General features: G+C 43.5%; 2 protein-coding genes across 2 annotated transcripts; both read right to left on the reverse strand.

The window, feature by feature from the left end:
• Window positions 1-389: 389 nt before the first annotated feature.
• LOC142921790 (uncharacterized) lies at window positions 390-9,269 on the reverse strand. The gene is made up of 3 exons (XM_076063124.1): window positions 9,215-9,269; window positions 6,908-7,684; window positions 390-2,397 (listed from the first exon to the last, which is right to left on the reverse strand). The coding sequence occupies exons 2-3, from the start codon at window positions 7,642-7,644 to the stop codon at window positions 1,323-1,325; spliced, it is 1,812 nt and encodes a 603-aa protein (XP_075919239.1). The 5' UTR covers window positions 7,645-7,684; window positions 9,215-9,269; the 3' UTR covers window positions 390-1,322.
• A 1,734-nt stretch (window positions 9,270-11,003) lies between these two features.
• On the reverse strand, window positions 11,004-13,445 carry LOC142921791 (uncharacterized). Its single transcript, XM_076063125.1, has one exon. The coding sequence runs from the start codon at window positions 13,419-13,421 to the stop codon at window positions 12,444-12,446; it is 978 nt and encodes a 325-aa protein (XP_075919240.1). The 5' UTR covers window positions 13,422-13,445; the 3' UTR covers window positions 11,004-12,443.
• Window positions 13,446-26,780: the final 13,335 nt, after the last annotated feature.

Here is a 26,780-nt window from a genome sequence, read left to right on the forward strand (position 1 = left end):
AGAGGGAGCGCGCCACCAGCGTGCCATCAGCACCAGCACCAGCGCGTGCCAACAGCGCGCCACCAGCGTGCCACCAGCATCAGCACCAGCGCGTGCCAGCAGCGTGCCACCAGCGTGCTACAGTGCGCAACTTCGCGTCACCAGGGCTGAGAGGGCAGCGGTCCTGCACTCAACACCCATCGGCGCGACGACGGCGAGCGTCGTGCTGACTCATCCAGCCAGCGGTGGACAGAAACTGGCAGTCGTTCGTATGCCCCCCCACACTCTCCCCCCTCCTCACTCCCCCACCGCTACACAACGAACAATTTTTTTTTGACAAGGAAATCAACCTAGGCGTTTGCTCAACGCAAGAAATCAACAACCCTCCCATTAAACATACAAGACTCATGATAACTGCGTCAACTATTAGCTGATAACGAAAAACATCGCCACCCATTGAGTTACGTTGATGAGGCAATCAGAATTATTTCAGTCGAACGCTTTAATTGCATAATCGTTGATGAATCAATGAACAAACATCGCCGTGGTACTGTGCTGACGATTTCAAGCATAATAATTTCGCATATCAGAATGTGTTAAGGATTGGATACGAATCAAAGACCGAGTGCCGTGTTGTGTAATCATTCAAGAATACGAGTTTGCATATTATAAGGTTAAGGTTTTGATAGAATAGTTCGCATGTTTTTAATCTCTCTCTCAACAACCGATCGATTGCGTTACGCGTCGGGAATTAACCACAGGTGCCGCTATCGAGGTGAAACAACGTAATCGTGATGGTGTCATGTTAACGCTGTGTTGAAATTCCAAAATCCCGAGATTGAGTTTTCATATTATCCAAAAATTAAAGTTAGCTAGAAATAAAATTGATTAAAGCAGAAGGTTTGTGTGTGATTCTTCCTGAAATTCTGCATAATATTGTTCTGCGTATGAGATCTGAATCCTGGGGACCTATCATAAGCACACTATCACCACATAATCCATAACACACATAATCCATAATGTTCAATCGAGAGTAATCGTATCCTTATCGATAATACGGAATTAAAGAGCAGAGTCGAATCGACTCTCTCTCATTCACGCTCACAACGCCTGCGTCACTGCATACGATTAATTGCGTCATTCTAATTCATAACACAATCCTCGTCACCGAGGCTCGACCTGATAATCCATAACGACCTGCATTATCCTAACCACGCCCACTCGCATAAATTAATACGATTATCTCTCGAATCAGCATAATTTATGCGCATAATTACACTGATTAACATAATTTCGGGTAAATTATGCCAATCTCAAATTTCATTTAATTTTCATTATTTTCATCAATTTTCATAACACCTATATATACAACAGAGGGATGGGCTCATTGCGGCACTTTGACTTTCACAAGCTGATTTCAGACTGCACTCCTTGTGGATCTTCTGATGCTTCTGTGTTCTCTGGTGTACTTGAAGAGTTGATGAACCTGCAAATGCCTTCCCGCACACACTGCACTTGAAGGGTTTCTCTTCTGTGTGTGTTCTCTGGTGTGTATTCAGAGTAGATGAATCTGAAAATGTCTTCTCACACACACTGCACTTGAAGGGTTTCTCTCTCGTGTGTGTTCTCTGGTGTACTTCAAGATTTGATGAACGTGCAAACGACTTTCCGCACAGAGTGCACCTGAAGGGTTTCTCTCCTGTGTGTGTTCTCTGGTGTTTTTTAAGAGTAGATAAATCTGAAAATGTCTTCCCACACACACTGCACTTGAAGGGTTTATCTCCCGTGTGTGTTCTCTGGTGTGTTACAAGATTACATGACTGTGCAAATGCCTTTACGCACACACTGCACTTGAAGGGTTTCTCTCCTGTGTGTGTTCTCTGGTGTTTTTTAAGAGTAGATAAATCTGAAAATGTCTTCCCACACACACTGCACTTGAAGGGTTTCTCTCCCGTGTGTGTTCTCTGGTGTGTTACAAGATTACATGACTGTGCAAACGCCATCCCGCACATCGTGCACCTGAAGGGTTTCTCTCCCGTGTGTGTTCTCTGGTGTATTACGAGATTATATGACTGTGTAAACGCCATCCCGCACATCGTGCACCTGAAGGGTTTCTCTCCCGTGTGTGTTCTCTGGTGTGTTACAAGAGCAGATGACTGTGCAAACGCCTTCCCACACACAGTGCACTTGAAGGGTTTCTCTCCCGTGTGTGTTCTCTGGTGTATTACAAGATTACATGACTGTGTAAATGCCTTCCCGCACACAGTGCACCTGAAGGGTTTCTCTCCCGTGTGTGTTCTCTGGTGGTTCTGAAAAACTGATGACCATGCAAATGCCTTGTTACACACAGTACATTTGAAGGGTTTCTCTCCTGTGTGACTTCTCTGGTGCCGTGTCAAATTTCCAGTCCGGTCCGTGCTGTATGCACGCTGGTCGCATTGTTGACTTGTCATACCGAGCTGCTGTGCTGACTGCCTTTGCTCCATCAGACCAATTCTGCAGAGGAAGCGTCAGCTGCAGACAGAAAAAAAGAATATCCACACCATCTACACGTCAGGTACAGAGGAATGCACACGTGACTTACACGTCTATACTTATTAATATATTCATGATGTAGTGAAAACATTTCCCAAATTAATCAGATTTGATGAACGTGCAAATGCCTTCACGCACACACTGCAACTTGAAGGGTTTATCTCCCGTGTGTGTTCTCTGGTGTACTTTAAGATGTGTTGACTGTGCAAACGCCTTCACGTACAGAGTGCACCTGAAGGGTTTCTCTCCACGGGCTGTTAGGGCACACAATGAGAGGGAAAATATCATTAATATGCCTGGAAGCCTTCATATCTTCAAGATGAATGTTAACCCAAAACTCTAAGCACACAATTTCGGCTGTCTGACTACAAAAGGAATATTTATGAAAGCTAAATTCAGCTGACATAGCAAAGGGTGTTGAAAACAATACTATTTGTGTTATGCAGAAATTAATGTTCAATCGCAACTTAGAGGTGTGAATCCAGGCTCAGATGTCCTTGAATGCTGGGATGAACAGATCCGACATCAGCTGAATGTGTGTGCTGTGTTCGCCTCCTGTTTCCATTCTTATAAAGAGTTTCAGAGGAAAACAAAAAAAAACTATTGTTTTGATATAACCTCCGTGTTCAATAGAGTTAATAGATTTTACTGCAAACACAAACTTGACACTGTCACACACTGCCATGAGTAAACAGGTGGTGGTGTGACCAGCACCATGCCTGGCCACCTTCATCTGCTCAGCATTAATTCTTCCTCACTCCACCAAGTAATGAATCGAGGATCAATCAACATAGCCGAGGCTATCCGTGTCTCTGTCTCTCTCTCCCCGTGGTGAAGGTGTTCCCCTCCACACATTCAGAGTCAACAGCGGCACGCGCTTAGCGTCTTTGACCGATAGATACATTGACGCACGTATTGTTGGTTCTTTCAGTAAAGTCACGTAGATAGAAAATAAAAATAACAGATTAAATTCAATAAGATAAAGACCACTTGTGTTGCGATCGAAACGTCGTGGGTTTTTTGCTTTATTTTCAATTTTTTATTTTTCATTTAATTTATAATCTGTTATTTTTATTTTATTTTCTATCTATGTGACTTCACCGAAAGAACCAAGAATATTAATTCCTGCAGTCACCAAAGTTTTAAGTCAAAACATTCACACACGTTGACAAAGCCTCACCTTGTGTTGTTGTGGGCAGGTCGCTTCTGATAACAAGAGCGGTATAGCAGCTCAAGCGGGCTTGGCCTGCTAACAAAAGAAAATAAAAACTGCGTGAATATTGACAATAAAACAAAGTTACAAAGTGGCGAGCCGGGTGAAGACAAATTAAACTTAAGCGAGATAATTAAAGTGAACGCAATCAGGCGAGGGCAGGAGGCAAGGCCCCGCGTGGCTAGGCCCCGCGTTGTAAAGTTCCAACCTGGACATCGATTCCCATGCTCGCTGCTACTCAACTGACATCCCTACGAGAGAGAGCGAGGCTCTACCTTGGTAAACAACAACAACAACCACAATCGCAATGAGAATTTTTCACCTCAGATTTCAGTGCCTGTTACCTCGTGACGTCACGCAGCAGCAGGTGACGTGACGTCACTTCCGGGATACGAGGCACGCTCCTCCCACAATGAGCGGCTCCGTAAATAAATAAATTAGAGAATGAATAAATTATGTTAATGTTGCGCCCAAATGTCGTGAGTGCTGAACCCGTCGCAATAAACTCGCGACGGCTTTAACGATACACATTATGTTAATGAGCCGCTAGTCACTGGTCGTAGCTTTGCCCAAATAAGGATTGGCACTGGAACGATATCGGCAGTGACCCAAGCGGAGGTGACATCATGTGCAAGAGCGCGGTGGACGGGGGAGCGGTGAATACGTTGGTGACATGATGTCACTAGCGAGGTACACCTCCCCCTGGCGTTTCACGCCGATGAGGTAATGCAGAGTGGTGACGTCACAGAGTTGGAGTTTAAGTTAATTTAGATTCATTTTCCATTGCTCCCTCCCTTTGGTGTGTGAGCTCAGCTACAACAACGTGGACATTATTGTGTATACACTGTGTGTACACTGTGTGTGTGCACTGTGTGTGTACACTGTATGTACACTGTGTGTATACACTGTGTGTCACTGTGTGTCGCTGTGTCACTGTATCACTGTGTGTGAGTACACTGTGTGTATATATATACAGTGTGTGTACCCTGTTTGTGTACACTGTGTATATACTGTATGTACACTGTGTGTGTACACTGTGTGTGTGTACACTGTGTGTGTGTACACTGTGTGTGTGTACACAATGTGTGTATGTACACTGTGTGTACACTGTGTGTGTGTACACAATGTGTGTATGTACACTGTGTGTGTGTGTACACAATGTGTGTGTACACTGTGTGTGTACACTCTGTGTGTACACTGTTTGTGTCCGCATTGAACCGAACCCCCGGCAAGGCCATCTACTTAATGAGAGAAAATTCACACGAAATGTCCTTCTCAACGAAGCCTTCCGGATGTAATATGAAATAATCTTTTATTGAGGAAATAAAATCATCGAAGTCAAAACACAACACAATTCAAAGATGTTTCATTTTAAAACTTCAAAATGGAGCATGGGGTGCTTGCGTGAATGCGTCCATCGTGTGCAAATGTTGTGACTTTCCTGGCCTGAAGGCCGTCAATGTGTTGGACCATTATTGGTGCACAGCGTCTCAACAACAGCAGTGGGGTTTGCTTCAACCGATGGTTACGAACATCCAGACGTGAATCAGCAAGGAGCATTTCTAGTCCCAGTTAGACAAAATCTACGTCAACACGTAAGACAAAACTACAATTCGTGTTGTAGAGAATGTACCTCCTCCTATACGTGTAACTTTTAAGTGGTATGCCTTGTAACTGATGAATGATCCAAGCGTGCTCCCTATTTCAAAGATAATGAGTTGCTCCAGAGGCAGATGCTTCGTGAAACACAAAAGTACCCTTTGACCTGTATCACAAGAACAACGGGTCTCACCCGAGTTCTCTTTACAGGTTACTTCCAAACACACACACACATTTTGTCCTACCATCACTTATTCAATGTTTGTTCCTCATACAAAATGTTACATGCACGCGCACAATCAGACAAGTATTCATTCTAAATCATTGACGGGAATATTAACATTTAATTACTGCAGCGAAATTGACTGCATCACATTACATCGTATTAACAAGAAGTTATTTTACAAACACGTACCGTCTGCTTAACAGTGTATGTACACCGTACTATTGTTGTGTCATTCAAAACGAGTAGGTCGTTGCATGCTGGCGCCTGGGTCAAAATGTAACAAATTCTAAACATTGCCTACAAATAATAGATCGCGGCGTTTCGATGACAACACAAGCAATCGTCATCAGGTGGGACAAGCACAGCAGCAAGAAGAAGAAACTGTTGGAGTAGGCGCCTACTACTTCAGCAGTTTCTCTTGCTGTGGTTGTCCCACCTGATGACGATTGTTCGTGTTGCAATCTAAACGCCGTGATCTGTTATGTGTGGATTCCTGCAGTCACGAAAGCTTCGAATCAAGATTGCCTACAAACTACACAACTGAAATGACACATCAATCATCGTCCCCTACTGACAGGCTCTTGTCCACATGCAGACCAGTGCAGGGCCACCACCTTGTGCCACACAGGGGCAGCTGCTACTTGGGGATGCTCTTTGAGTGTTTCAGACGAGGTACGACACAAAACTCCGAGTTGCCGAGGCGATTAAGCGGGCAAAGCGTAAAAGCAATTATCATGAGAACATCGTGAATGCTTGGGAGCTTATTGGCTCTCGCTCCTGGTGAGAGATTGACCCAACCCACAGGTCCACAAAGACTGGCCACTCATACTCTGAAGGTTGAACCTAGGAAATGAGTGTTCAACTTCACATTCTTGTCATTAAAGGCCTGTGACAAAGGTGCATCTATTGTAGCGACATCGTCTCTGGCTTACACATCTACCGGGTCTCCACTTGACTTTGTATTGTCTCGGAGGAAGTCCACCCACACCTCCACTTCCACAAACTGCTGGGCGTTGCCTCGCTCTGCCTCACAGTCAGAATTCTCCTCCTGCTTCACGTTGCCTCCATCAATGTGAAGGTCCCATTTTGGAGTTGAATCTTCATCTTCACATTTCACCATCACTTCTTCCCTCTTCACCATCACTTCTTCCCTCTTCACCATCACCTCTTCATATTTCACCTCGATAACTTTAAAAGTGTCCAAGCTGGGATTTTCTTCCGGTTCGTGTTTCATGAGGGATGGGCTCATGGTGGCACTTTGACTTTCACAAGCCGATTTCAGACTCCACTCCTTGTGGATCTTCTGATGCTGCTGTGTTCTCTGGTGTACTTGAAGATGTGGTTGCTGTGCAAACGTTATCCCGCACGGAGTGCACCTGAAGGGTTTCTCTCCCGTGTGTGTTCTCTGGTGTACTTGAAGATTTGATGAATCTGCAAATGCCTTCCCACACACACTGCACTTGAAGGGTTTCTCTCCTGTGTGAGTTCTCTGGTGTTTTACAAGAAGAGATGAACGTGCAAACGCCTTCACGCACACACTGCACTTGAAGGGTTTCTCTCCCGCGTGTGTTCTCTGGTGTATTATAAGTGCAGATGAATATGCAAACACCTTTCCACACACACTGCACTTGAAGGGTTTCTCTCCCGTGTGTGTTCTCTGGTGTTCTACAAGATTAGATGACTGTGCAAACGCCTTCCCACACACAGTGCACTTGAAGGGTTTGTCTCCCGTGTGTGTTCTCTGGTGTATTACAAGAGCAGATGAATGTGCAAACGCCTTCCCACACACACTGCACTTGAAGGGTTTCTCTCCCGTGTGTGTTCTCTGGTGTATTACAAGAGCAGATGAATGTGCAAACGTCTTCCCACACACACTGCACTTGAAGGGTTTATCTCCCGTGTGTGTTCTCTGGTGTATTACAAGAGTAGATGAATGTGCAAACGCCTTCCCACACACACTGCACTTGAAGGGTTTCTCTCCTGTGTGAGTTCTCTCGTGCTGTGTGAAATCTCCAGTCCGATCCGTGCTGTATGCACACCGGTCGCATTGGAGCCTTGTCCTACCGAGCTGCGCCGAGCGCATTTGCTCCATCAGACCAATTCTGCAGAGGAAGCGTCAGAGGAAGCTTCAGCTGCAGACAGAAAAAAATAATATCCACACCATCTACACGTCAGTATCGATGCACAGAGGAAAGCATATATACACAGTAACACGTGACTTACACGTCTATACTTATTCACATATTCATGATATAGTGCAAAAGTGTCCCAAATTCATCACACGGGCTGTTATTGCACACAATGAGAGGGCAAATGGTCATAAACATGCCTGGAAGCCCTCGTATCTTCAAAATGAATGTTCACCAAAAACTCCGAGCACACAATTTCAGCTGTCTGGCTTCAAAAGGAATATTTATGAAAGCTAAATTCAGCTGACGTAGCAAAGGGTGTTTAAAATAATACTATTTGTGTTACGCAGAAATGCATGAATTAATGTTCAATCGCAACTTAGAGGTGTGAAGCCAGGCACAGATGTCCTTGAATGCTGGGATGAACAGATCCGACTTAAGCTGCACGTGTGTGCTGTGTTAACTTCCTGACTCCATTCTTATAAAGAGTTGCAGAGGAAAACAAACCTAAACTACTGTTTTGATATAACCTCCGTGCTCAATAGAGTTAATAGACTTTACTGCAAACACAAACTTGACACTGTCACACACTCAGAGGCGGAGCCAGGATTTTCAGGTAGGGGGGGCAACCCCTCCAGCAATGAAAAATGATAGGAGTTGTTAGTAAGTATGGAGTTGTTAGTAAGTAAGGAGTTGTTTGTAAGTAGTTGTTAGTAAGTAGTTGTTAGTAAGTAATGAGTTGTTAGTAAGGAGTTGTTAGTAAGGAGTTGTTAGTAAGGAGTTGTTAGTAAGTAAGGAGTTGTTAGTAAGGAGTTGTTAGTACGTAATGACTTGTCCCTTGCTTTTTATTCGACGCGTGTGATCGGCATTGTGCTCGCTGAAGGTGTTTGCCTTCAGGGAAGTCGTGTACTCTGTATACTCAACTGTGCAAAATTCTGTGAGTCGCTTGTAACTGCTTTGCCGTTACTTATTGCCAATTATGGACTCGGACTGTTGTCCTCTCATAGAGTCCCTGGCACGTAATAATCAGCCACACGGTGGCAGTGGGGGTCGCAAAATGCTGATTTATCTATAAATATGAAAGGGAAATGTGTGGATACGTGTCTGTTCGAAATGTTTAGCATACTTCCCAACGTGCCACACACTTGAAATTTGGCATGTGGGTATGTTCCATACTGTACACAATGTAAAAAATATAAAGTCTTTTAATCAAACAAACTGAGTAAATTTTTGAAATATAATGCAATGCAACACAGAGAGTCGGTCAACACACAATAAACGCATAGCCTGGTAGATTACTTTCTTACAAAGATTGCTCAACTAAGCGAGATAATTGAAGCAAACGCAATCAGGCGAGGGCAGGAGGCAAGGCCCCGCGTGGCTAGGCCCCGCGTTGTAAAGTTCCAACCTGGACATCGATTCCCATTCTCGCTGCTACTCAACTGACATCCCTACGAGAGAGAGGCTCTACCTCTGTAAACAACAATAACCACAACCACCACCACAACCACCACAACGATGAGAATTTCTCACCTCGGATTTCACTTCACGCCAGGAGCGGCAGATTTGTTACCTCGTGACGTCACGCGGCAGCAGGAGATGACGTCACTTGCGTGGTACAAGACACTCCCCTCCCGCAACGAGCGGGTCCTAATTTAAATAAATTATGTTAATGAGCCCGGCCCATACGTGGAGGGATGGGGCGTGGGTGCTGAACTCGTCGCAATAAACTCGCGACGGCCTTCACGAACACATTATGTTAATGAACCGCCAGTCACCGGGCGTAGCTTTGCCCAAATAAGGATTGTACTTGAACAGATAACGGAAGTTGACCCAGGCAGAGGTGACGTCACGCTCTGTGTGTACACGTACACACTGTGTGTGTACACGTACACACTGTGTGTGTACACGTACACACAGTGTGTGTACACTGCGTGTGTGTGCACTGTGTGAACACACTGTGTGTGTGTACACTGTGTGTGTACACGTACACTGTGTGTGTGTACACTGTGTGCGTGTACACGTACACAGTGTGTGTACGTGTACACACTGTGTGTGTGTGCACTGTGTGTGTGTACACTGTGTGTGTGTACAGTGTGTGTACACTGTGTGTGTACACGTACACACTATGTGTGTGTACACTGTGTGCACTGTGTGCACTGTGTGTGTGTGTACACTGCGTATGTACATTGTGTGTGTGTACACTGTGTGTGTACACTGTGTGTGTGTGCACTGTGTGTGTACACTGTGTGTGTACACTGTGTGTACACTGTGTGTGTGCACTGTGCGTGTACACTGTGTGTGTGTACACAGTGTACACGCACAGTGCACACACACCTCTGCCTGGGTCAGTGTGTGTGTGTACACTGTGCGTGTGCACTGTGTGTATGTACACTGTGTGTATACACTGTGTGTGTGTGTACATTGTGTGTGGCACAGTCATCTCAGTCGCCCAATGGGCATCTTTTCATCAATTTATTTTCCAATTTTCTTGTTTTTGTTATTTTCTATCTACGTGACTTTACCGAAAGAAGCAAGACTATAAATGTTAACGAGCTGCACCACGCTGTGTGGGAGCTGCCTGGCCTGTCGCTCCGCACGAAGCTGCGTGGAGCCTCTGTGTGGAAGTTCTGCGCCGGTGAGAAACTCTCTCAGGCTGACCCCCACCCCCACGCCTCCACGCAGATTGAGGCGAGCCGAGTGGTGGCGCATTCTATTTTGACTCAAAACGTTCGCGACCGCAGGAATTAACGTTCTTGGTTCTTTCTGTCAAGTCACGTAAATTTAAAAAAATGTTACATTGAAGAAAAAAATAAAATGACGATTTAAATAATAAACGATTTTTTTTCTTTATTTTTGTTTTCTATTTACGTGACTTTACCGAAAGAACCAAGAATGTGGTAGCACATTCTCTATTGCAGAGGTTCAAGGTTAAAATCCGACAGGCACACCTGGCTACCCCAGCAACATTCACCACAATATGCAGTCTGCTAAACGGCAGATGTAAAACATAACGTTGTGTCATTCACAACGCACAGGTCATTGCATGTTGGTCTCACGGTCAAAATTGGGGTAATTCCAAACATTATCGAGAAACTCCACAACGGAGAAACGCACCCCCTGTACCAACGACGGAGGCGCAGGGACAGACGCTCGATTACGTTGGAATCGATCTGCAGACGGCCAGCAGCTCCGTGTCGCCTTATCTTGATCTTGCAATCCCAAACAGGTGAAAGTCCGCATCGAACCGAACCCCCGGCAAGGCCATCGTCTACTTAACGACGAGAGAAAATTCACGCGAAATATCCTTTTCAACGAAGCCTTCCGGGTGTAAAATGAACTTTTAAGCTTTTAATGAAGAAATAACAATCATCTAATTCAAAACACAACACGATTCAAAGATGTTTCATTTTAAAAATTCAAAACGGAGCACGGGCGCTGGCGTGAATGCGTCCTTCGTGTGCCGTAAATGTTGTGACTTTCCTGGCCTGAAGGCCGTCAATGTGTTGGACCCTTATTGGTGCACAGCGTCTCAACAACAGCAGTGGGGTTTGCTTCAACCGATAGGTACGAACATCCAGACGTCAATCAGCAAGGTGCATTTCCAGTCCTAGTTAGACAAAATCTAAGTCAACACGTAAGACAAAACTACAATTCGTGTTGTAGAGAATGTACCTCCTCCTATACGTGTAACTTTCAAGCGGTATGCTTTGTAACTGATGAATGATCCGAGCGTGCTCCCTATTTCAAAGACAATGAGTTGCTTCAGAGGCAGACGCTTCGTGAAACACAAAAGTACACTTTGACCTGTATCACATGGAATGTGTCTCACCCGAGTTATCTGTACAGGTTACTTCCAAACACACACACACTTTGTCCTAACATCACTTAATCAATCTAGATTTGAACACTTAATCAATGTTTGACCCTCATAGACAAAATGTTACATGTACACGCACAATCAGACAAGTATTCATTCTTAATTATTGACAGGCATATTAACAAAATTTAATTACTGCAGTGAAATATCCTGCATCAGGTTACATCGTATTAAAAAGAAGCTATTTTAAAAATACGCACGGTCTGCTTAAAAGTGGATGTAAAACATACTATTGTAGTGTCATTCAAAACGAGTAGGCCATTGCATGCTGGCGAATTCTAAACATTAGCGACAAATTACAAAACTGAGATGAAACATCAATCATCGCCCCCTACTGACAGCCTCTTGTTCACATACTCTTTGGTTCTTTCAGTAAAGTCACATAGGCAGAAAAAATAATAATAGATCACGACGTTTCGATCGTAACACAAGCGGTCGTCCTCAGGCGGAAATAATAATAAATGCAGGCCGGTGCAGGGCCACCACCCTGTGCCACACAGGGGCAGCTGCTACTTGGGGATGCTCTTCGAGTGTTTCAGACGAGACACGAAACTCCGAGTTGCCGAGGCCATTAAGTGAGCGCCGTGTAAAAGCAATTATTATAACATAGTGAATGCTTGGGGGCTTCTTGGCTCTCGCTCCTGGTCAGAGATCTCCCCAACCCACGGGTCCACAAAGACTGGCCGCCCTTACTCTGCAGGTTGAACATAGGAATTGAGTGTCCAAATTCACGTTCTTGTCATTAAAGGCCTGTGACAAAGGTGCATCTATTGTAGTGACATCGTCTCTGGCTTACACATCTACCGGGTCTCCACTTGACTTTGTATTGTCTAGGAGCAAGTCCACCCACACCTCCACTTCCACAAACTGCTGGGAGTTGCCTCACTCTGATTCACAGTCAGAATTCTCCTCCTGCTTTACGATGTGAAGGTCCCATTTTGGAGTTGAATCTTCATCTTCACTTTTTACCTTCACTTCTTCGCTCATCACTTCTTCACATTTCACCATCACCTCTTCATATTTCACCTTTATACCTTTAAAAGTGTCCAAGCAGAGATTTTCGTCCGGTTCTTGTTTCATGAGGGATGGGATCATTGCGGCACGTTGACTTTCACAAGCTGATTTCAGACTCCGACTCCGCTCCTTGTGGACCTTCCGATGCTTTTGTGTTCTCTGGTGTCTTCGAAAAGTTGATGACTGTGTAAACGCCATCCCGCACATCGTGCACCTGAAGGGTTTCTCTCCCGTGTGTGTTCTCTGGTGTGTTACAAGAGCAGATGAATGTGCAAACGCCTTCACGCACACACTGCACTTGAAGGGTTTCTCTCCTGTGTGTGTTCTCTGGTGTACTTTAAGATGTGGTGACTGTGCAAACGCCTTCCCGCACAGAGTGCACTTGAAGGGTTTCTCTCCCATGTGTGTTCTCTGGTGTACTTTAAGATTTGATGAATGTGCAAACGCCTTCCCACAAACACTGCACCTGAAGGGTTTCTCTCCTGTGTGTGTTCTCTGGTGTGTTACAAGATTATATGAATCTGAAAACGCATTCCCGCAGACACTGCACTTGAAGGGTTTCTCTCCTGTGTGTGTTCTCTGGTGTATTACAAGATGACATAGATCTGAAAATGCCTTGCCACACAGAGTACACTTGGAGGGTTTCTCTCCTGTGTGTGTTCTCTGGTGTTTTTTAAGAGCAGATGACCGTGCAAACGCCTTCCCACACACAGTACATTTGAAGGGTTTCTCTTCTGTGTGACTTCTCTGGTGCCGTGTCAAATTTCCAGTCCGGTCCATGCTGTATGCACGCTGGTCGCATTGTTGACTTGTCGTACCGAGCTGCGCTGAGTGCCTTTGCTCCATCAGACCAATTCTGCAGAGGAAGCATCAGCTGCAGACAGAAAAAAAGAATATCCACACCATCTACACGTCAGGCACAGAGGAATGCACACGTGACTTACACGTCTAAACTTATTAATATATTCATGATGTAGTGAAAAAGTTTTCCAAATTTATCAGATTTGATTAACGCCTTCCCGCACAGAGTGCACCTGAAGGGTTTCTCTCCACGGGCTGCTATGGCACACAGTGAGAGGGGAAATGTCATTAATATGCCTAGAAGCCTTCATATCTTCAAAATTAATATTAACCCACACAATTTCGGCTGACTATAAAAGGAATATTTAGGAAAGCTAAATTCAACTGACATAGCAAAGGGTGTTGAAAACAATACTATTTCTGTTATGCAGAAATGCATTAATTAACGTTCAATCGCAACTCAGGTGTGAATCCAGGCTCAGATGTCCTTGAATGCTGGGGATGAACAGTTCCAACTTCAGCGGAATGTGTGTGCTGTGTTAACTTCATGTTTCCATTCGTATAAAGAGTTCCAGAGGAAAACAAAAATAAACTATTGTTTTTATATATCCTCGTGTTCAACAGAGTTAATAGACTTTACTGCAAACACAAATTTGACACTGTCACACACTGCCATGGGTAAACAGGTGGTGGTGTGACCAGAACCATGCCTGGCCACCTTCATCTGCTCAGCATTAATTCTTCCTCACTCCATCAAGTAATGAATCGAGGATCAATCAACATAGCCGAGGCTATCCGTGTCTCTGTCTCTCTCTCTCCGTGGTGAAGGTGTTCCCCTCCACACATTCAGAGTCAACAGCGGCACGCGCTTAGCGACTTTGACCGATAGACATTGACGCACGTATTGTTGGTTCTTTCAGTAAAGTCACGTAGATAGAAAATAAAAATAACAGATTAAATTCAATAAGATAAAGACCACTTGTGTTGCGATCGAAACGTCGTGGGTTTTTTGCTTTATTTAAAAAAAAAATATTTTCATTTAATTTTCTATCTATGTGACTTTACCGAAAGAACCAAGAATTTTAATTCCTGCAGTCACCAAAGTTTTAAGTCAAAACATTCACACACGTTGACAAAGCCTCACCTTGTGTTGTTGTGGGCAGGTCGCTTCTGATAACAAGAGCGGTATAGCAGCTCAAGCGGGCTTGGCCTGCTAACAAAAGAAAATAAAAACTACGTGAATATTTACAATAAAACAAAGTTACAAAGTGGCGAGCCGGGTGAAGACAAATTAAACTTAAGCGAGATAATTAAAGTGAACGCAATCAGGCGAGGGCAGGAGGCAAGGCCCCGCATGGCTAGGCCCCGCGTTGTAAAGTTCCAACCTGGACAGCGATTCCCATGCTCGCTGCTACTCAACTGACATCCCTACGAGAGAGAGGCTCTACCTTGGTAAACAACAACAACCACCACCACCACGAGAATTTCTCACCTCGGATTTCAGTGCAAGCGCGGATCGGCAGCCTCCTGTTACCTCGCGACGTCACGCGTGTAAGCAGGTAACATGTTAATGTACACTGGCCCAAATGTCGAGGGATGGGGCGTGGCTGCTGAATCAGATGGCTTCAACGAATGCATTATGTTAATGAACCGCCAGTCACTGGGCGTAGCTATGCCCAAATAAGGATTCCCATTGGATTGATATCGGCAGTGACCCAAGCGGAGGTGACGTCACGCTCAAGAGCGCTGTGGACGGGGTTGGAGGAGTGTGAATACTTTGGTGACATGACGTAACTAGCGAGGTACACCTCCTGCTGGCACTTCATGCCGATGAGGTCATGGGGATGGAGTTTAAGTTGATTTAGATTCATTTTCCATTGCCCCCTCCCTTGGGTGCTTGAACTCAGCAACAACAACGTGGACATTATTGTGTATACAGTGTGTGTGTGTACACACTGTGTGTGTACGTACACTGTGTGTGTGTACGTACACACACTGTGTGTACTTACACACACACAGTGTGTGTGTGTGTACACACACACACACAGTGTGTGTACGTGTGTATACACACAGTGTGTACACACGTACACACAGTGTGTACGTACACACACTGTGTGTGTACTTACACACACAGTGTGTGTGTGTGTGTACACACACACACACACAGTGTGTGTACGTGTGTATACACACAGTGTGTACACACGTACACACTGTGTGTGTGTAGTGGGGGGCAAAGGCGGTGCATTGGCCAGTCATCTGAGTCAGTCAACCCATGGCATCATCCCATCAAATTTTTTTTAATTTATTATTTTTATTTGTTATTTGTATTATTATTATTTTTTAATCTTTTATTTTGTTTATTTTGTTTTCTATCTACGTGACTTTACCGGAAGAACCAGGAATATGGTAGCGCATTCTCTATTTGTTGCAGAGGTTCAAAGTTCAAATCCGACAGGCACACCTGGCTACCCCAGTAACATTCACCACAATATGCGCTGTTCTGCTTCACGGCAGATGTCAAACAGAGTATTGTGTCATTCACAACGCACAGGTCATTGCATGTTGGTGTCACGGTCAAAATTGTGGTTAATTCCAGACATTATCTGGAAAGGTCACGTAGAATGAGAATAAAATAATAAATTGATAAAATAAAATAACACAATAATATTCTCACGACGTTTCGGCCACAACACAAGCGGCCTTCATCAGGTGAAGGGAGCGAGACTGTCTGGTAGGACAGCGCTGGAGTGAGAGAGCCACGTTCAGATCATGGCTTTTAAGCTGTGTGAGAGGAACAAAGAGCCTTGACGAAGGAATTAGCATAAAATTTAGCATTGAAAAGGCTGAATGATTAGCTTGTAACTGGTCACAGAAATAGCTATGTTAAAAGTTAAAGCATACACCTCCGCAGAGGCACCCATTGTTAAAAGGAATTAGCATAGAATTTAGCATTGAAATAGCTAAATTAAGGCATTCGCTTGTAACTGCTACAGAAATAGTTACGTTGAAGTCAGAGCATACACATTCACCGGGGCACTTAGTACAAATCAAAACAGGAGAATTTAGCATTTAAATAACTAGGCGAATTTAGCATTGAAATAACTGGGTGATTTGCTGGTGACTGGTCACAGAAATGACTACATATCTGAGCTATTCACAGTACTATATAGTGAACCAATAAAAACTAAAATATAAATTACCTTCATGTTATCAATAAACTCTATATTCTCCAATCAGCTAAGCTACCAACCATAAGTCGTTATATATCACAATGCTATATGGCGAAAAAATGGGTGGATTCTTACCCTCAAATTAGTAACCAGTGGTTACTAAGCCTGAATCCATCTTCTCGGTTGAAATTGTCTCTGTGCTTGAAAGATGTGTTAAATCATTTCTGTTCTTAATTAATTGTAATTTTACGATGACCTTCAGACCGCAGCTCTTTCGCCAGCATTGCCTCTTAATACATCTCACACCACGGTTAATGGTATGGTTTACAACATGGAGTATACTAGGGCTTCGCAGCTGTCTCTCTCCCCCTCCTCTGTTCCGACCATGGACGAACTCGTCCGTCTGAACGGGGCCCGTAGCTATCCGTGGTATGGAAATTTGAGGGTAAGAATCCACCCATTTTTTCGCCATATAGCATTGTGATATATAACGACTTATGGTTGGTAGCTTAGCTGATTGGAGAATATAGAGTTTATTGATAACATGAAGGTAATTTATATTTTAGTTTTTATTGGTTCACTATATAGTACTGTGAATAGCTCAGATATGTAGTCATTTCTGTGACCAGTCACCAGCAAATCACCCAGTTATTTCAATGCTAAATTCGCCTAGTTATTTCAATGCTAAATTCTCCTGTTTTGATTTGTACTAAGTGCCCCGGTGAATGTGTATGCTCTGACTTCAACGTAACTATTTCTGTAGCAGTTACAAGCGAATGCCTTAATTTAGCTATTTCAATGCTAAATTCTATGCTAATTCCTTTTAACAATGGGTGCCTCTGCGGAGGTGTATGCTTTAACTTTTAACATAGCTATTTCTGTGACCAGTCACAAGCTAATCATTCAGCCTTTTCAATGCTAAATTTTATGCTAATTCCTTCGTCAAGGCTCTTTGTTCCTCTCACACAGCTTAAAAGCCGTGATCTGAACGTGGCTCTCTCACTCCAGCGCTGTCCTACTAGACAGTCTCGCTCCCTTCACCTGATGAAGGCCGCTTGTGTTGTGGCCGAAACGTCGTGAGAATATTATTGTGTTATTTTATTTTATCAATTTATTATTTTATTCTCATTCTACGTGACTTTACCGAAAGAACCAAAGAAGATGAATCATTGCAGTCACGAAAGCTTTAAATCGAAATTTAACCGCCTCTACGGGGAGGGATTCCACACATCCTTAAGATCATTCAACAGACTTCGGGATAAGAAGGCTCAACTAATCGAGTCTCTCACCTTTCTGAAGAGATGCCGCGACTCTAAGGTAATACCAACCGCATTTACACTAACCTCTGCTGTTGCAACTTCTCTCAATGCAAAACGAATTCTAGCTAGAACTAGCTTCGCTCTTATCTCGGAAAAAATCAGACTTACACGCACCGAACTCGATCAGTTAGACAAGACACTCTACAAATCACACTTAAAATTGACAGCAACAATGTCTACATCGGATTGGGAACATGTAGACAATATGACTACCTCTTCGGCTGCCACTATGTCGAACAAATGTAGGGACAATTTGATTTCCAAATTCAATCACCTCTCCAGCAAAAAATCGGATCCACACACCGAAAAGATAGACGTCAACAAAGTCGTAATTAATCGCAGTAACAGTTCCATTTCTGATGGTCTGAAATCCGTTTTAGCTAAAGGTCTAAACTTTGCTGTCACACCGAGACACTTACCGGTTAATGATATCATTGCCCATGTCGACGTTGCACTCAAGGGCTTGAGTCACATCTCTGCAGACGTAGCAAGATCTGAAATCGCTGCAACCCTCAAAAACGCTAAGTTGCCACCTAGCAACATCAGCAAAGACGAACGTTTTGAATTATCTCAATTAAAAAAGAGGGATGATATTGTCGTTCTCTCAGCCGACAAAGGCAATGCCACTGTCATCATGGACAAAACAGAATATAACAACAAAATTCAAGAACTACTCAACGATGGCAGCTATACAAAAATAAAAAGAGATCCCACCAACAGCCTGGTCACCAAAACGAACAAAATTATCTCTGATTCAACAGCATTAATTGATGAGAACAAACAGTTCTTGTTGAAACCCTCTGCTGCCAGACCACCAAGATTATATGGCCTTCCAAAGATACACAAAGAAGATACACCCCTTCGTACCATCGTCTCTACTATCAGCTCCCCCACCTACAAACTGGCACGTTTTCTGGCTGATATACTGCGACCTTTCACTGGAAAAACCACCTCTGCGGTACTAAATTCTACTCACCTGGTATCGACAATCAAAGGAATTTCCCTGTCCCCAAATGACCTGCTTGTCAGTTTTGATGTGGTGTCCTTGTTCACCAAAGTCCCGGTACCTGATACCATCGCTATCATTGAAGACCTGGTTCATCAAGGACTGCATACTGATGTACCCCCCCTGGTGAGACATTGCTTAACCAACACATACTTCACCTGGAATGGAACTTTCTACAAACAAACTGAGGGCACCCCAATGGGCTCCCCCCTATCTCCGGTTGTAGCCAACGTATTCATGGAAAAATTTGAAACTGACGCCATCCAGACTGCCACTCTACGCCCGACCTTATGGAAGAGGTACGTTGATGACACCTTTGTCATCTGGCCACATGGCCAGCCTGCTCTAGACCAATTCCGCGACCACATCAATTCCATACACCCAGCCATCAGATTTACCATGGAGGTCGAAAAAGATGGCAAACTACCCTTTCTGGATGTCTTAATTAAAAGGAGACATGATGGTTCAATGAGCCACTCTGTCTACAGGAAAGCTACCCATACAGATGCTTACTTGAAACCGGATTCCCACCACCATCCATCCCAGAAGAACTGCCTCATCAAGACTCTATACCATAGAGCCCAATGCATTTCCGACCAGGAACACATTACCAGTGAACTCAAGCACGTACACCAGGCTCTCAGGGCTAATGGCTACTCCGACTACACAATCCGCAAAGCCATCACTCCAGTCATGAAGAAGCATCCTCTTGTGGAGCCACTCAAAACCATCACCTTACCCTACATTGCAGGGGTCACTAAAAAGATCTCCAAAATCCTGAATAAACACAAGATCCAGGTCCGATTCAACACAGTACACAAAATCCGTGATTTAGTTCCATCTGTAAAAGATGCTCTTCCAGACATACAGTACCCGGGCGTTTACAAACTAAAGTGCCTCTGTGGTAGTAGCTACATTGGAGAAACCAAAAGACATATCTCGGACCGCATCCGCGAACATAAAGCAGACTTGAAACACGGTAAGACGAACTCCTCTGCCGTGGCAGATCACTGTTACAATTCAGTGGGCTCACATGACATTGACTTCTCCAAGATGGAGGTTCTTTGCAAACCAACTGGCTACCATGAGAGATTCGTTCATGAGGCCATTCACATATACAAGCACAGAGACAATTTCAACCGAGAAGATGGATTCAGGCTTAGTAACCACTGGAAAGATGTGTTAAATCATTTCTGTTCTTAATTAATTGTAATTTTACGATGACCTTCAGACCGCAGCTCTTTTGCCAGCATTGCCTCTTAATACCTCTCACACCACGGTTAATGGTATGGTTTACAACATGGAGTATACTAGGGCTTCGCAGCTGTCTCTCTCCCCCTCCTCTGTTCCGACCATGGACGAACTCGTCCGTCTGAACGGGGCCCGTAGCTATCCGTGGTACGGAAATTTGAGGGTAAGAATCCACCCATTTTTTCGCCATATAGCATTGTGATATATAACGACTTATGGTTGGTAGCTTAGCTGATTGGAGAATATAGAGTTTATTGATAACATGAAGGTAATTTATATTTTAGTTTTTATTGGTTCACTATATAGTACTGTGAATAGCTCAGATATGTAGTCATTTCTGTGACCAGTCACCAGCAAATCACCCAGTTATTTCAATGCTAAATTCGCCTAGTTATTTCAATGCTAAATTCTCCTGTTTTGATTTGTACTAAGTGCCCCGGTGAATGTGTATGCTCTGACTTCAACGTAACTATTTCTGTAGCAGTTACAAGCGAATGCCTTAATTTAACTATTTCAATGCTAAATTCTATGCTAATTCCTTTTAACAATGGGTGCCTCTGCGGAGGTGTATGCTTTAACTTTTAACATAGCTATTTCTGTGACCAGTCACAAGCTAATCATTCAGCCTTTTCAATGCTAAATTTTATGCTAATTCCTTCGTCAAGGCTCTTTGTTCCTCTCACACAGCTTAAAAGCCGTGATCTGAACGTGGCTCTCTCACTCCAGCGCTGTCCTACCAGACAGTCTCGCTCCCTTCACCTGATGAAGGCCGCTTGTGTTGTGGCCGAAACGTCGTGAGAATATTATTGTGTTATTTTATTTTATCAATTTATTATTTTATTCTCATTCTACGTGACTTTACCGAAAGAACCAAAGAAGATGAATCATTGCAGTCACGAAAGCTTTAAATCGAAAATTATCCGGAAACTCCACAATGTAGATGACGCATCAATGATCGCCCCCTACCGACAGACTCATGCCACGTGCAGGCCGGTGGAGTGCCACCTTGTGCCACACAGGGGCAGCTGCCACTAGGGGGCGCCCTTCGATTGTTTGAGATGAGGTTCGATACGAAACACCGAGTTGCTGAGGCAATTAGGCAAGCGACTTATGAGTGCAAATATGTTGTTTATAACGTAGTGAATGCTTGGGAGCTTAATTGTACCTCGCTCCTGCTCACAGATTTACCCAGCCCACAGATCTTACATATGAAAAGCTAATGGTCAGTGAGGTCAGCAGCACTGTAGGTCATGGTGTCAAGGACATGGGCCTGCATTCGCTGGGCCACTGCTATATAGTCCAGCGGATGTTCTTGTTTGGACCCGGCGTGAATCCATGATGCTGTCTGTATGCACAGATGCCAGAACAGCATGTTGGCAATGACAAGCCCACAGGCTGCACAGAAGTCTAACAGCCTCCTACCGTTGTTATTGAGTTGATCTGGCCCATGCCTTCCAATCGCTCCAGACCAGGTGCCAGCATCATCACCAACTCGGGCATTGAAGTCACCCAACAGGATGACTCTATCCCGAGGGGCCACTTTTAGCTAACACCTGTGACAGGAGGTCATAGAAGGAATCTGAATCCTCGGGCTTGCCTGCATTCCACCACTGATGTTCGTCTTCGGTGGGGGCGTAAGCAGCCTCCTGTTGATGGGGAGGCGAGCCCAAAGTAGCCTGGGGCTTACAGCTTCCCACACCTCGCCGCCACCTTCCCACGCCGCCTTCATTCTTTTTTTCAGAATAAGAGCCACTCGTTGTTTTGCATTCTCCTGCCCCGAGTGGAGGACTCTGCACCCCTCATGATGACTGGAGTCAGAGCCGGTCCACTGGATCTCCTGAATGCCACAGAGATCCAGGCGGTACCGGTCCAGCTCTGTACAGAGTAGCAGCCTCTCCTCCACGTGGCCACTCTCAGTGGCTTTTTGCCATTTCTAGAGGAACCCCAAGGGTAAGGATTCAGGCATTGCTCCTCACAATGTTATCGTCTGGCATCACAACCAACAACACACCTGTCTTTGAATTGCAAGTAACTTTAATGAACACAATGCAGTACACACACGGTACACACACACAGTGTACACAGACACGGTACACACACACACAATACACACACACGCACAGTACACACACACAGTATACACACACAGTACACACAGTACACCCACAGTACACACACAGTACACACACGGTACACACAGTGTACACACACACGATACACACACACAATACACACACACGCACAGTACACACACACAGTACACATGCACGCACAGTACACACACACAAACAGTACACACACACACGCATGGTACACACACACGCACGGTACACACACACACACACGGTACACACACACGCACAGTACACACGCACAGTACACACACACGGTACACACACACACGGTACACACACGCACGGTACACACACACACGCACAGTAAACACACACACACGGTACACACACACACTACACACACGCACAGTACACACACACAGTACACACACACACAGTACACACACGTACGCACGGCACGCCCACACTCCTTCCGTCACGTGACTAAGGTTGACGCGCCGCCCCGTCTCCCGAGGTGACCTCTTGGCTCTCTCGTCTCTCCTCGACACGTAGATTCATTTCTTACTCTTACCTAGAAACGTCATCTGTGTGGACGCAACTTGCGAGGAATTGTACTCACAAACTGTGGGGTTTACGTTTCAAATAAAGTGCCCAGATACCACGCGATAAGCCCCGTGGTGAGCCAGTGCTATTGCTATTTCCAATCCGTCAACATGAAAGTAGTTAAATTAACAATTTATTACTAATCTCCATATATACCAAAGGCAAAGTTGTGAATGTGTGCGTCTGTTCAAATTGTTTAGCGTACTTCCCGACACGCACCAAGCTTGAAATTTGCCATGTGGGTAATTTCCAGACTGTACACCGTGCAAACATTATAAAAATAGACTTTTGTATATTTTTTTGGGGGGGGGGCGCGCAATAATGTATAAGCATGAAAACACCACGATACATAGGACTTACTTTGATTAGAATCTTGGAATTGATTGTGTACATGTTGAAATTGTTAAATGAGCATTTTGAGCACACTGCTGTTTTCATAAATATTCATGATTCTGAGAATTTAAGTGTAATTTTGAGCATCATAATGACCATATTGGAATTGTCATCATGAATGGGGGGTTCAATTATTTTTTATAACAATAGGAATGCGGTTTTGAGCATGACTATTGATATTTCGGACTCATTCATGACAATAGATTGATGATTTTTTTTGCTCATCAATCAGGATACTATATTCTTAGTTTTTTCGGTAAAGTCACGTTGAAGGGAAACAACAAAATAATAAAATATATAAAACAATAAAAAAATTCTCACGACGTTTCGACCATAACTCAAACGGTCGTCTTCAGGTGTGTTGGTTTGCATTTTTTATTGTTTTATATATATTTTATTATTTTGTTGTTTCCCTTCAACGTGACTTTACCGAAAAAACTAAGAATATGAATTACTGCAGTCACGAAAGCTTTAAATCAAAATGTAATCAGGATACTGTTAATGATGTGCTTGCCCATAAATTGTTGAAATGACTAGAAATGCAAGTTGTGTATACTCTCCAACCCCATTCCTCTACCTACCCATTCCCTTGACGGGTTCCGTGCCCACTTAAACCCATGACGATGGCGGTGATGATTCCACCTCTCGCTGTAACAATCAAAGCACCTCCAACTTCTGAATGCAAAGTTGCTGGTTGGTGCAACGCCAAAACACATCGTCAACGCCGCTCCCAAGCCCGCCCTACGTTAGTAACATCGTTAGGATCAACAAAATAAAAAGTTCCACAGAGGAAACTAAAATGACATTACGCAGCAATCCCCAAAGTGGCACGCGGTAGGCTACACGACTCGGAGAACAACGTCAGACTTCAAGACTTGCATCGCCAGCATCATTCTTCCTCTCCACAAGTCATCGCACGTCAATATTCAACATGTTGCACACACGTGCAAGTCACCTCTCGACCCCCCACCTGCACAGTTAACGCGATCAGACCCGGGGGTCAAATTAAAATTGTGTCGTCTTTGGTGACGTATTACAATCGGTGTAATTTTAATGATGCACGTACAGCAACTGCTGTACGTACATCAAATTATATCATTGACAACGGGGTCCGCTTTTGCGGTATCTGCGTGCGGTCTTTTAATTATATAGATACGTAGTCAGTTCATTAGTATGGGGTTCCTCTATAATTGTAAAATGTATTACTTAATAATACGCTTCCAGGCCGCACTTAGCTTGTAGCAGTCAGAGCAGTTAACAAGTTGTCGAGAGGCAACTTGTTAAAAATTTAATTTAACGTAGGTATAAAATAAAATGAATTTGATTTATTAAAACATTTAATTTAATTTAACGTAGGTATAAAATAAATGTAATTTAAATAAAATAAATGTAATTTATATTAAAAAAATAAAATAAAATAATTTCATTTATAAAAATGTTTATTTAACGTAGGTATAAAATAAAATTTATTTAAATAATGTCATTTATTTTAAAAATGAAATTAAACGTAGGTATTAAATAAATGTAATTTAAATAAAATACATTTAATTTATTAAAAATTTGAATTTAATTTAACGTAGCTATGAAAAAAAATAATTTAGATTTATTACAAATTTTAATTAAATTTAACGTAGGTATAAACATTTATTTAAATAATGTAATTTATTTTAAAATTTTTATTAAACGTAGGTATTAAATAAATGTAATTTAAATAAACTAAATTTAATTTATTAAAAATTTCAACTTAATTTAACGTAGCTATGAAAAATAAAGAAATTTTGATTTATTACAAATTTCAATTAAATTTAACGTAGGTATGAAATAAATTTAAATTAAGAACTCATTCATTTATTTAAAAAAATACGTAGATATAAAACAAGTTTAAATCAACTTAATAAAAAAAATTAATTAAATTTAACGTAGGTATAAAATAAAATGTAATTAAATAATAAATATTTTTTTTTCTACCTCCGTGACTTTACCGAAAGCAAAGAGTGTGGACCCACGTGACATCAAGGCTGTCCTAGTCTAGGCAAGGCCTCAGGGTGTACCGGGCCTTTCACAACAGCAGCAGCAACAACGGTTCTCTTGAGAAAATGCTTTAAAAAAAAGTCAACTTAGCTTGCCTTGACACTCGCGAACTTTAATGATTAAAATAATTAAAACAAAACTAAACACTCACACGCACATGGGCGCGCGGCGTTCGGCGTGTAGGGAATTAAAAATGGTAGCGTCCTTCCCGCGATCTGATTGGTCGCCGCGTGCCCAAGTGGGGAGGGGGGGAGGGCCAGCGATCCAATTGGTCGAGAGGCAAACCTGGGAGCGTCTCGGGCGATGATGCGCAGCGATTGGTCAACGGTTGTCCTATGCTAATTTTGGTATGCTAATTAATTTTAATCTGTATGCTAATGCGGTACATTTATCCATACTCATTAAGTTTAATGTTTATCCTAAATTAGTTAAAAATGTATGCTCGTTTAGTTAACATTCTATGATAGTATCGTTATATTTTTTATGCTATAACAGCAGTGCATACTGGCTGTGGTGGTACCTGCTATGATTACAGCAGGTATACTGACTAGTGGTACCTACTTTCACTACAGCAGGGCATACTGTGGTGGTACCTGCTTTCACTACAACAGTGCATACTGACTGTGCTGGTACCTGCTAAGGTTACAGCAGTGCATACCGCTTTTATGCTTTATCACGTGTCGTGAATGTGATAGTTTCATCCCAGAATTGGTGTCCTTGACCGGCATAGAGCTAACATTTCACTTTGCCTTAGAACCTGAGGTGGCACAGCATTAGCAATTCCAAGTTCTTCAGGTGACCAATAGCAACGAATAATGTGGCAAGCATTTGAAATGAGTGGGTTATGACGTACTGTACTTCACTCTTATCGACCACTAACATAAGTCTGTGTTACTGGCGTTGTGCTGCCTTGGCTGGTACCAACTTCTTCTTTGACCACGTGGACCACGCGGATGAATGGTCTACGCGAGTCGAGCGACCGATGGAGAAGACCTATGGGGGCACGCGGCGGGAGACTCTCAGGCGAAATCGTGGAAGTCGCGTGACAGAAGCCACGCGTGGAGGATAGACGCATGCTGGCGAGACGTCGTCTTCAGTTTAATTTAAGTTTCACATGTCAGGTGTAGAGCCCTGTGAGCCGTGCAGCCCTTGACTCGGGTGCAACCGCAACAAACAAAAACGTGAACATATTCATGTTGTGGGTCACTGTTGACGTGGGTCCCTACTGACGAGGTGAGTGTCGATATTCATGTTGTGGGTCACTGTTGATGATGTGGGTCCCTACTGACGAGGTGAGTGTCCATATTCATGTTGTGGGTCACTGTTGACGATATGGGTCCCGATTGAAGATATGGGTCCGGATTAAAGAGGTGAGCGTCCCTTTTGATGTGGGTCTTTATTGACGAGGCGAGCATCCCTGTTGACGATGTGGGTCCCTGATCACGATGTGTGTCCGTGTTAACGATGTTAGCATTGAATTGGTCCTCGTCTAATAGCCTATATGTTCTACCATGTGTAAACCCATACAACAATAAATGTTACAATACATAGCATGT

Source organism: Petromyzon marinus, unplaced genomic scaffold (genome assembly GCF_048934315.1).
Source record: "Petromyzon marinus isolate PM22_M1 ecotype Great Lakes invasive population unplaced genomic scaffold, UKy_Petmar_22M1.pri1.0 PM_G_Scaffold_9, whole genome shotgun sequence".
In the NCBI taxonomy this organism is placed as follows: domain Eukaryota; kingdom Metazoa; phylum Chordata; class Hyperoartia; order Petromyzontiformes; family Petromyzontidae; genus Petromyzon; species Petromyzon marinus.

Bases quoted from the DNA above. Each gene is read 5' to 3' on its own strand.
- LOC142921790 (XM_076063124.1), bottom strand. From the start codon at position 7,644: ATGGAGCAAATGCGCTCGGCGCAGCTCGGTAGGACAAGGCTCCAATGC. The intron at 2,398-6,907 runs GTTTGCACAGCA...GCGTGCATACAG, and splicing joins TGCACTCCGTGCGGGATAAC to CACGGACCGGACTGGAAATT.
- LOC142921791 (XM_076063125.1), bottom strand. From the start codon at position 13,421: ATGGAGCAAAGGCACTCAGCGCAGCTCGGTACGACAAGTCAACAATGC.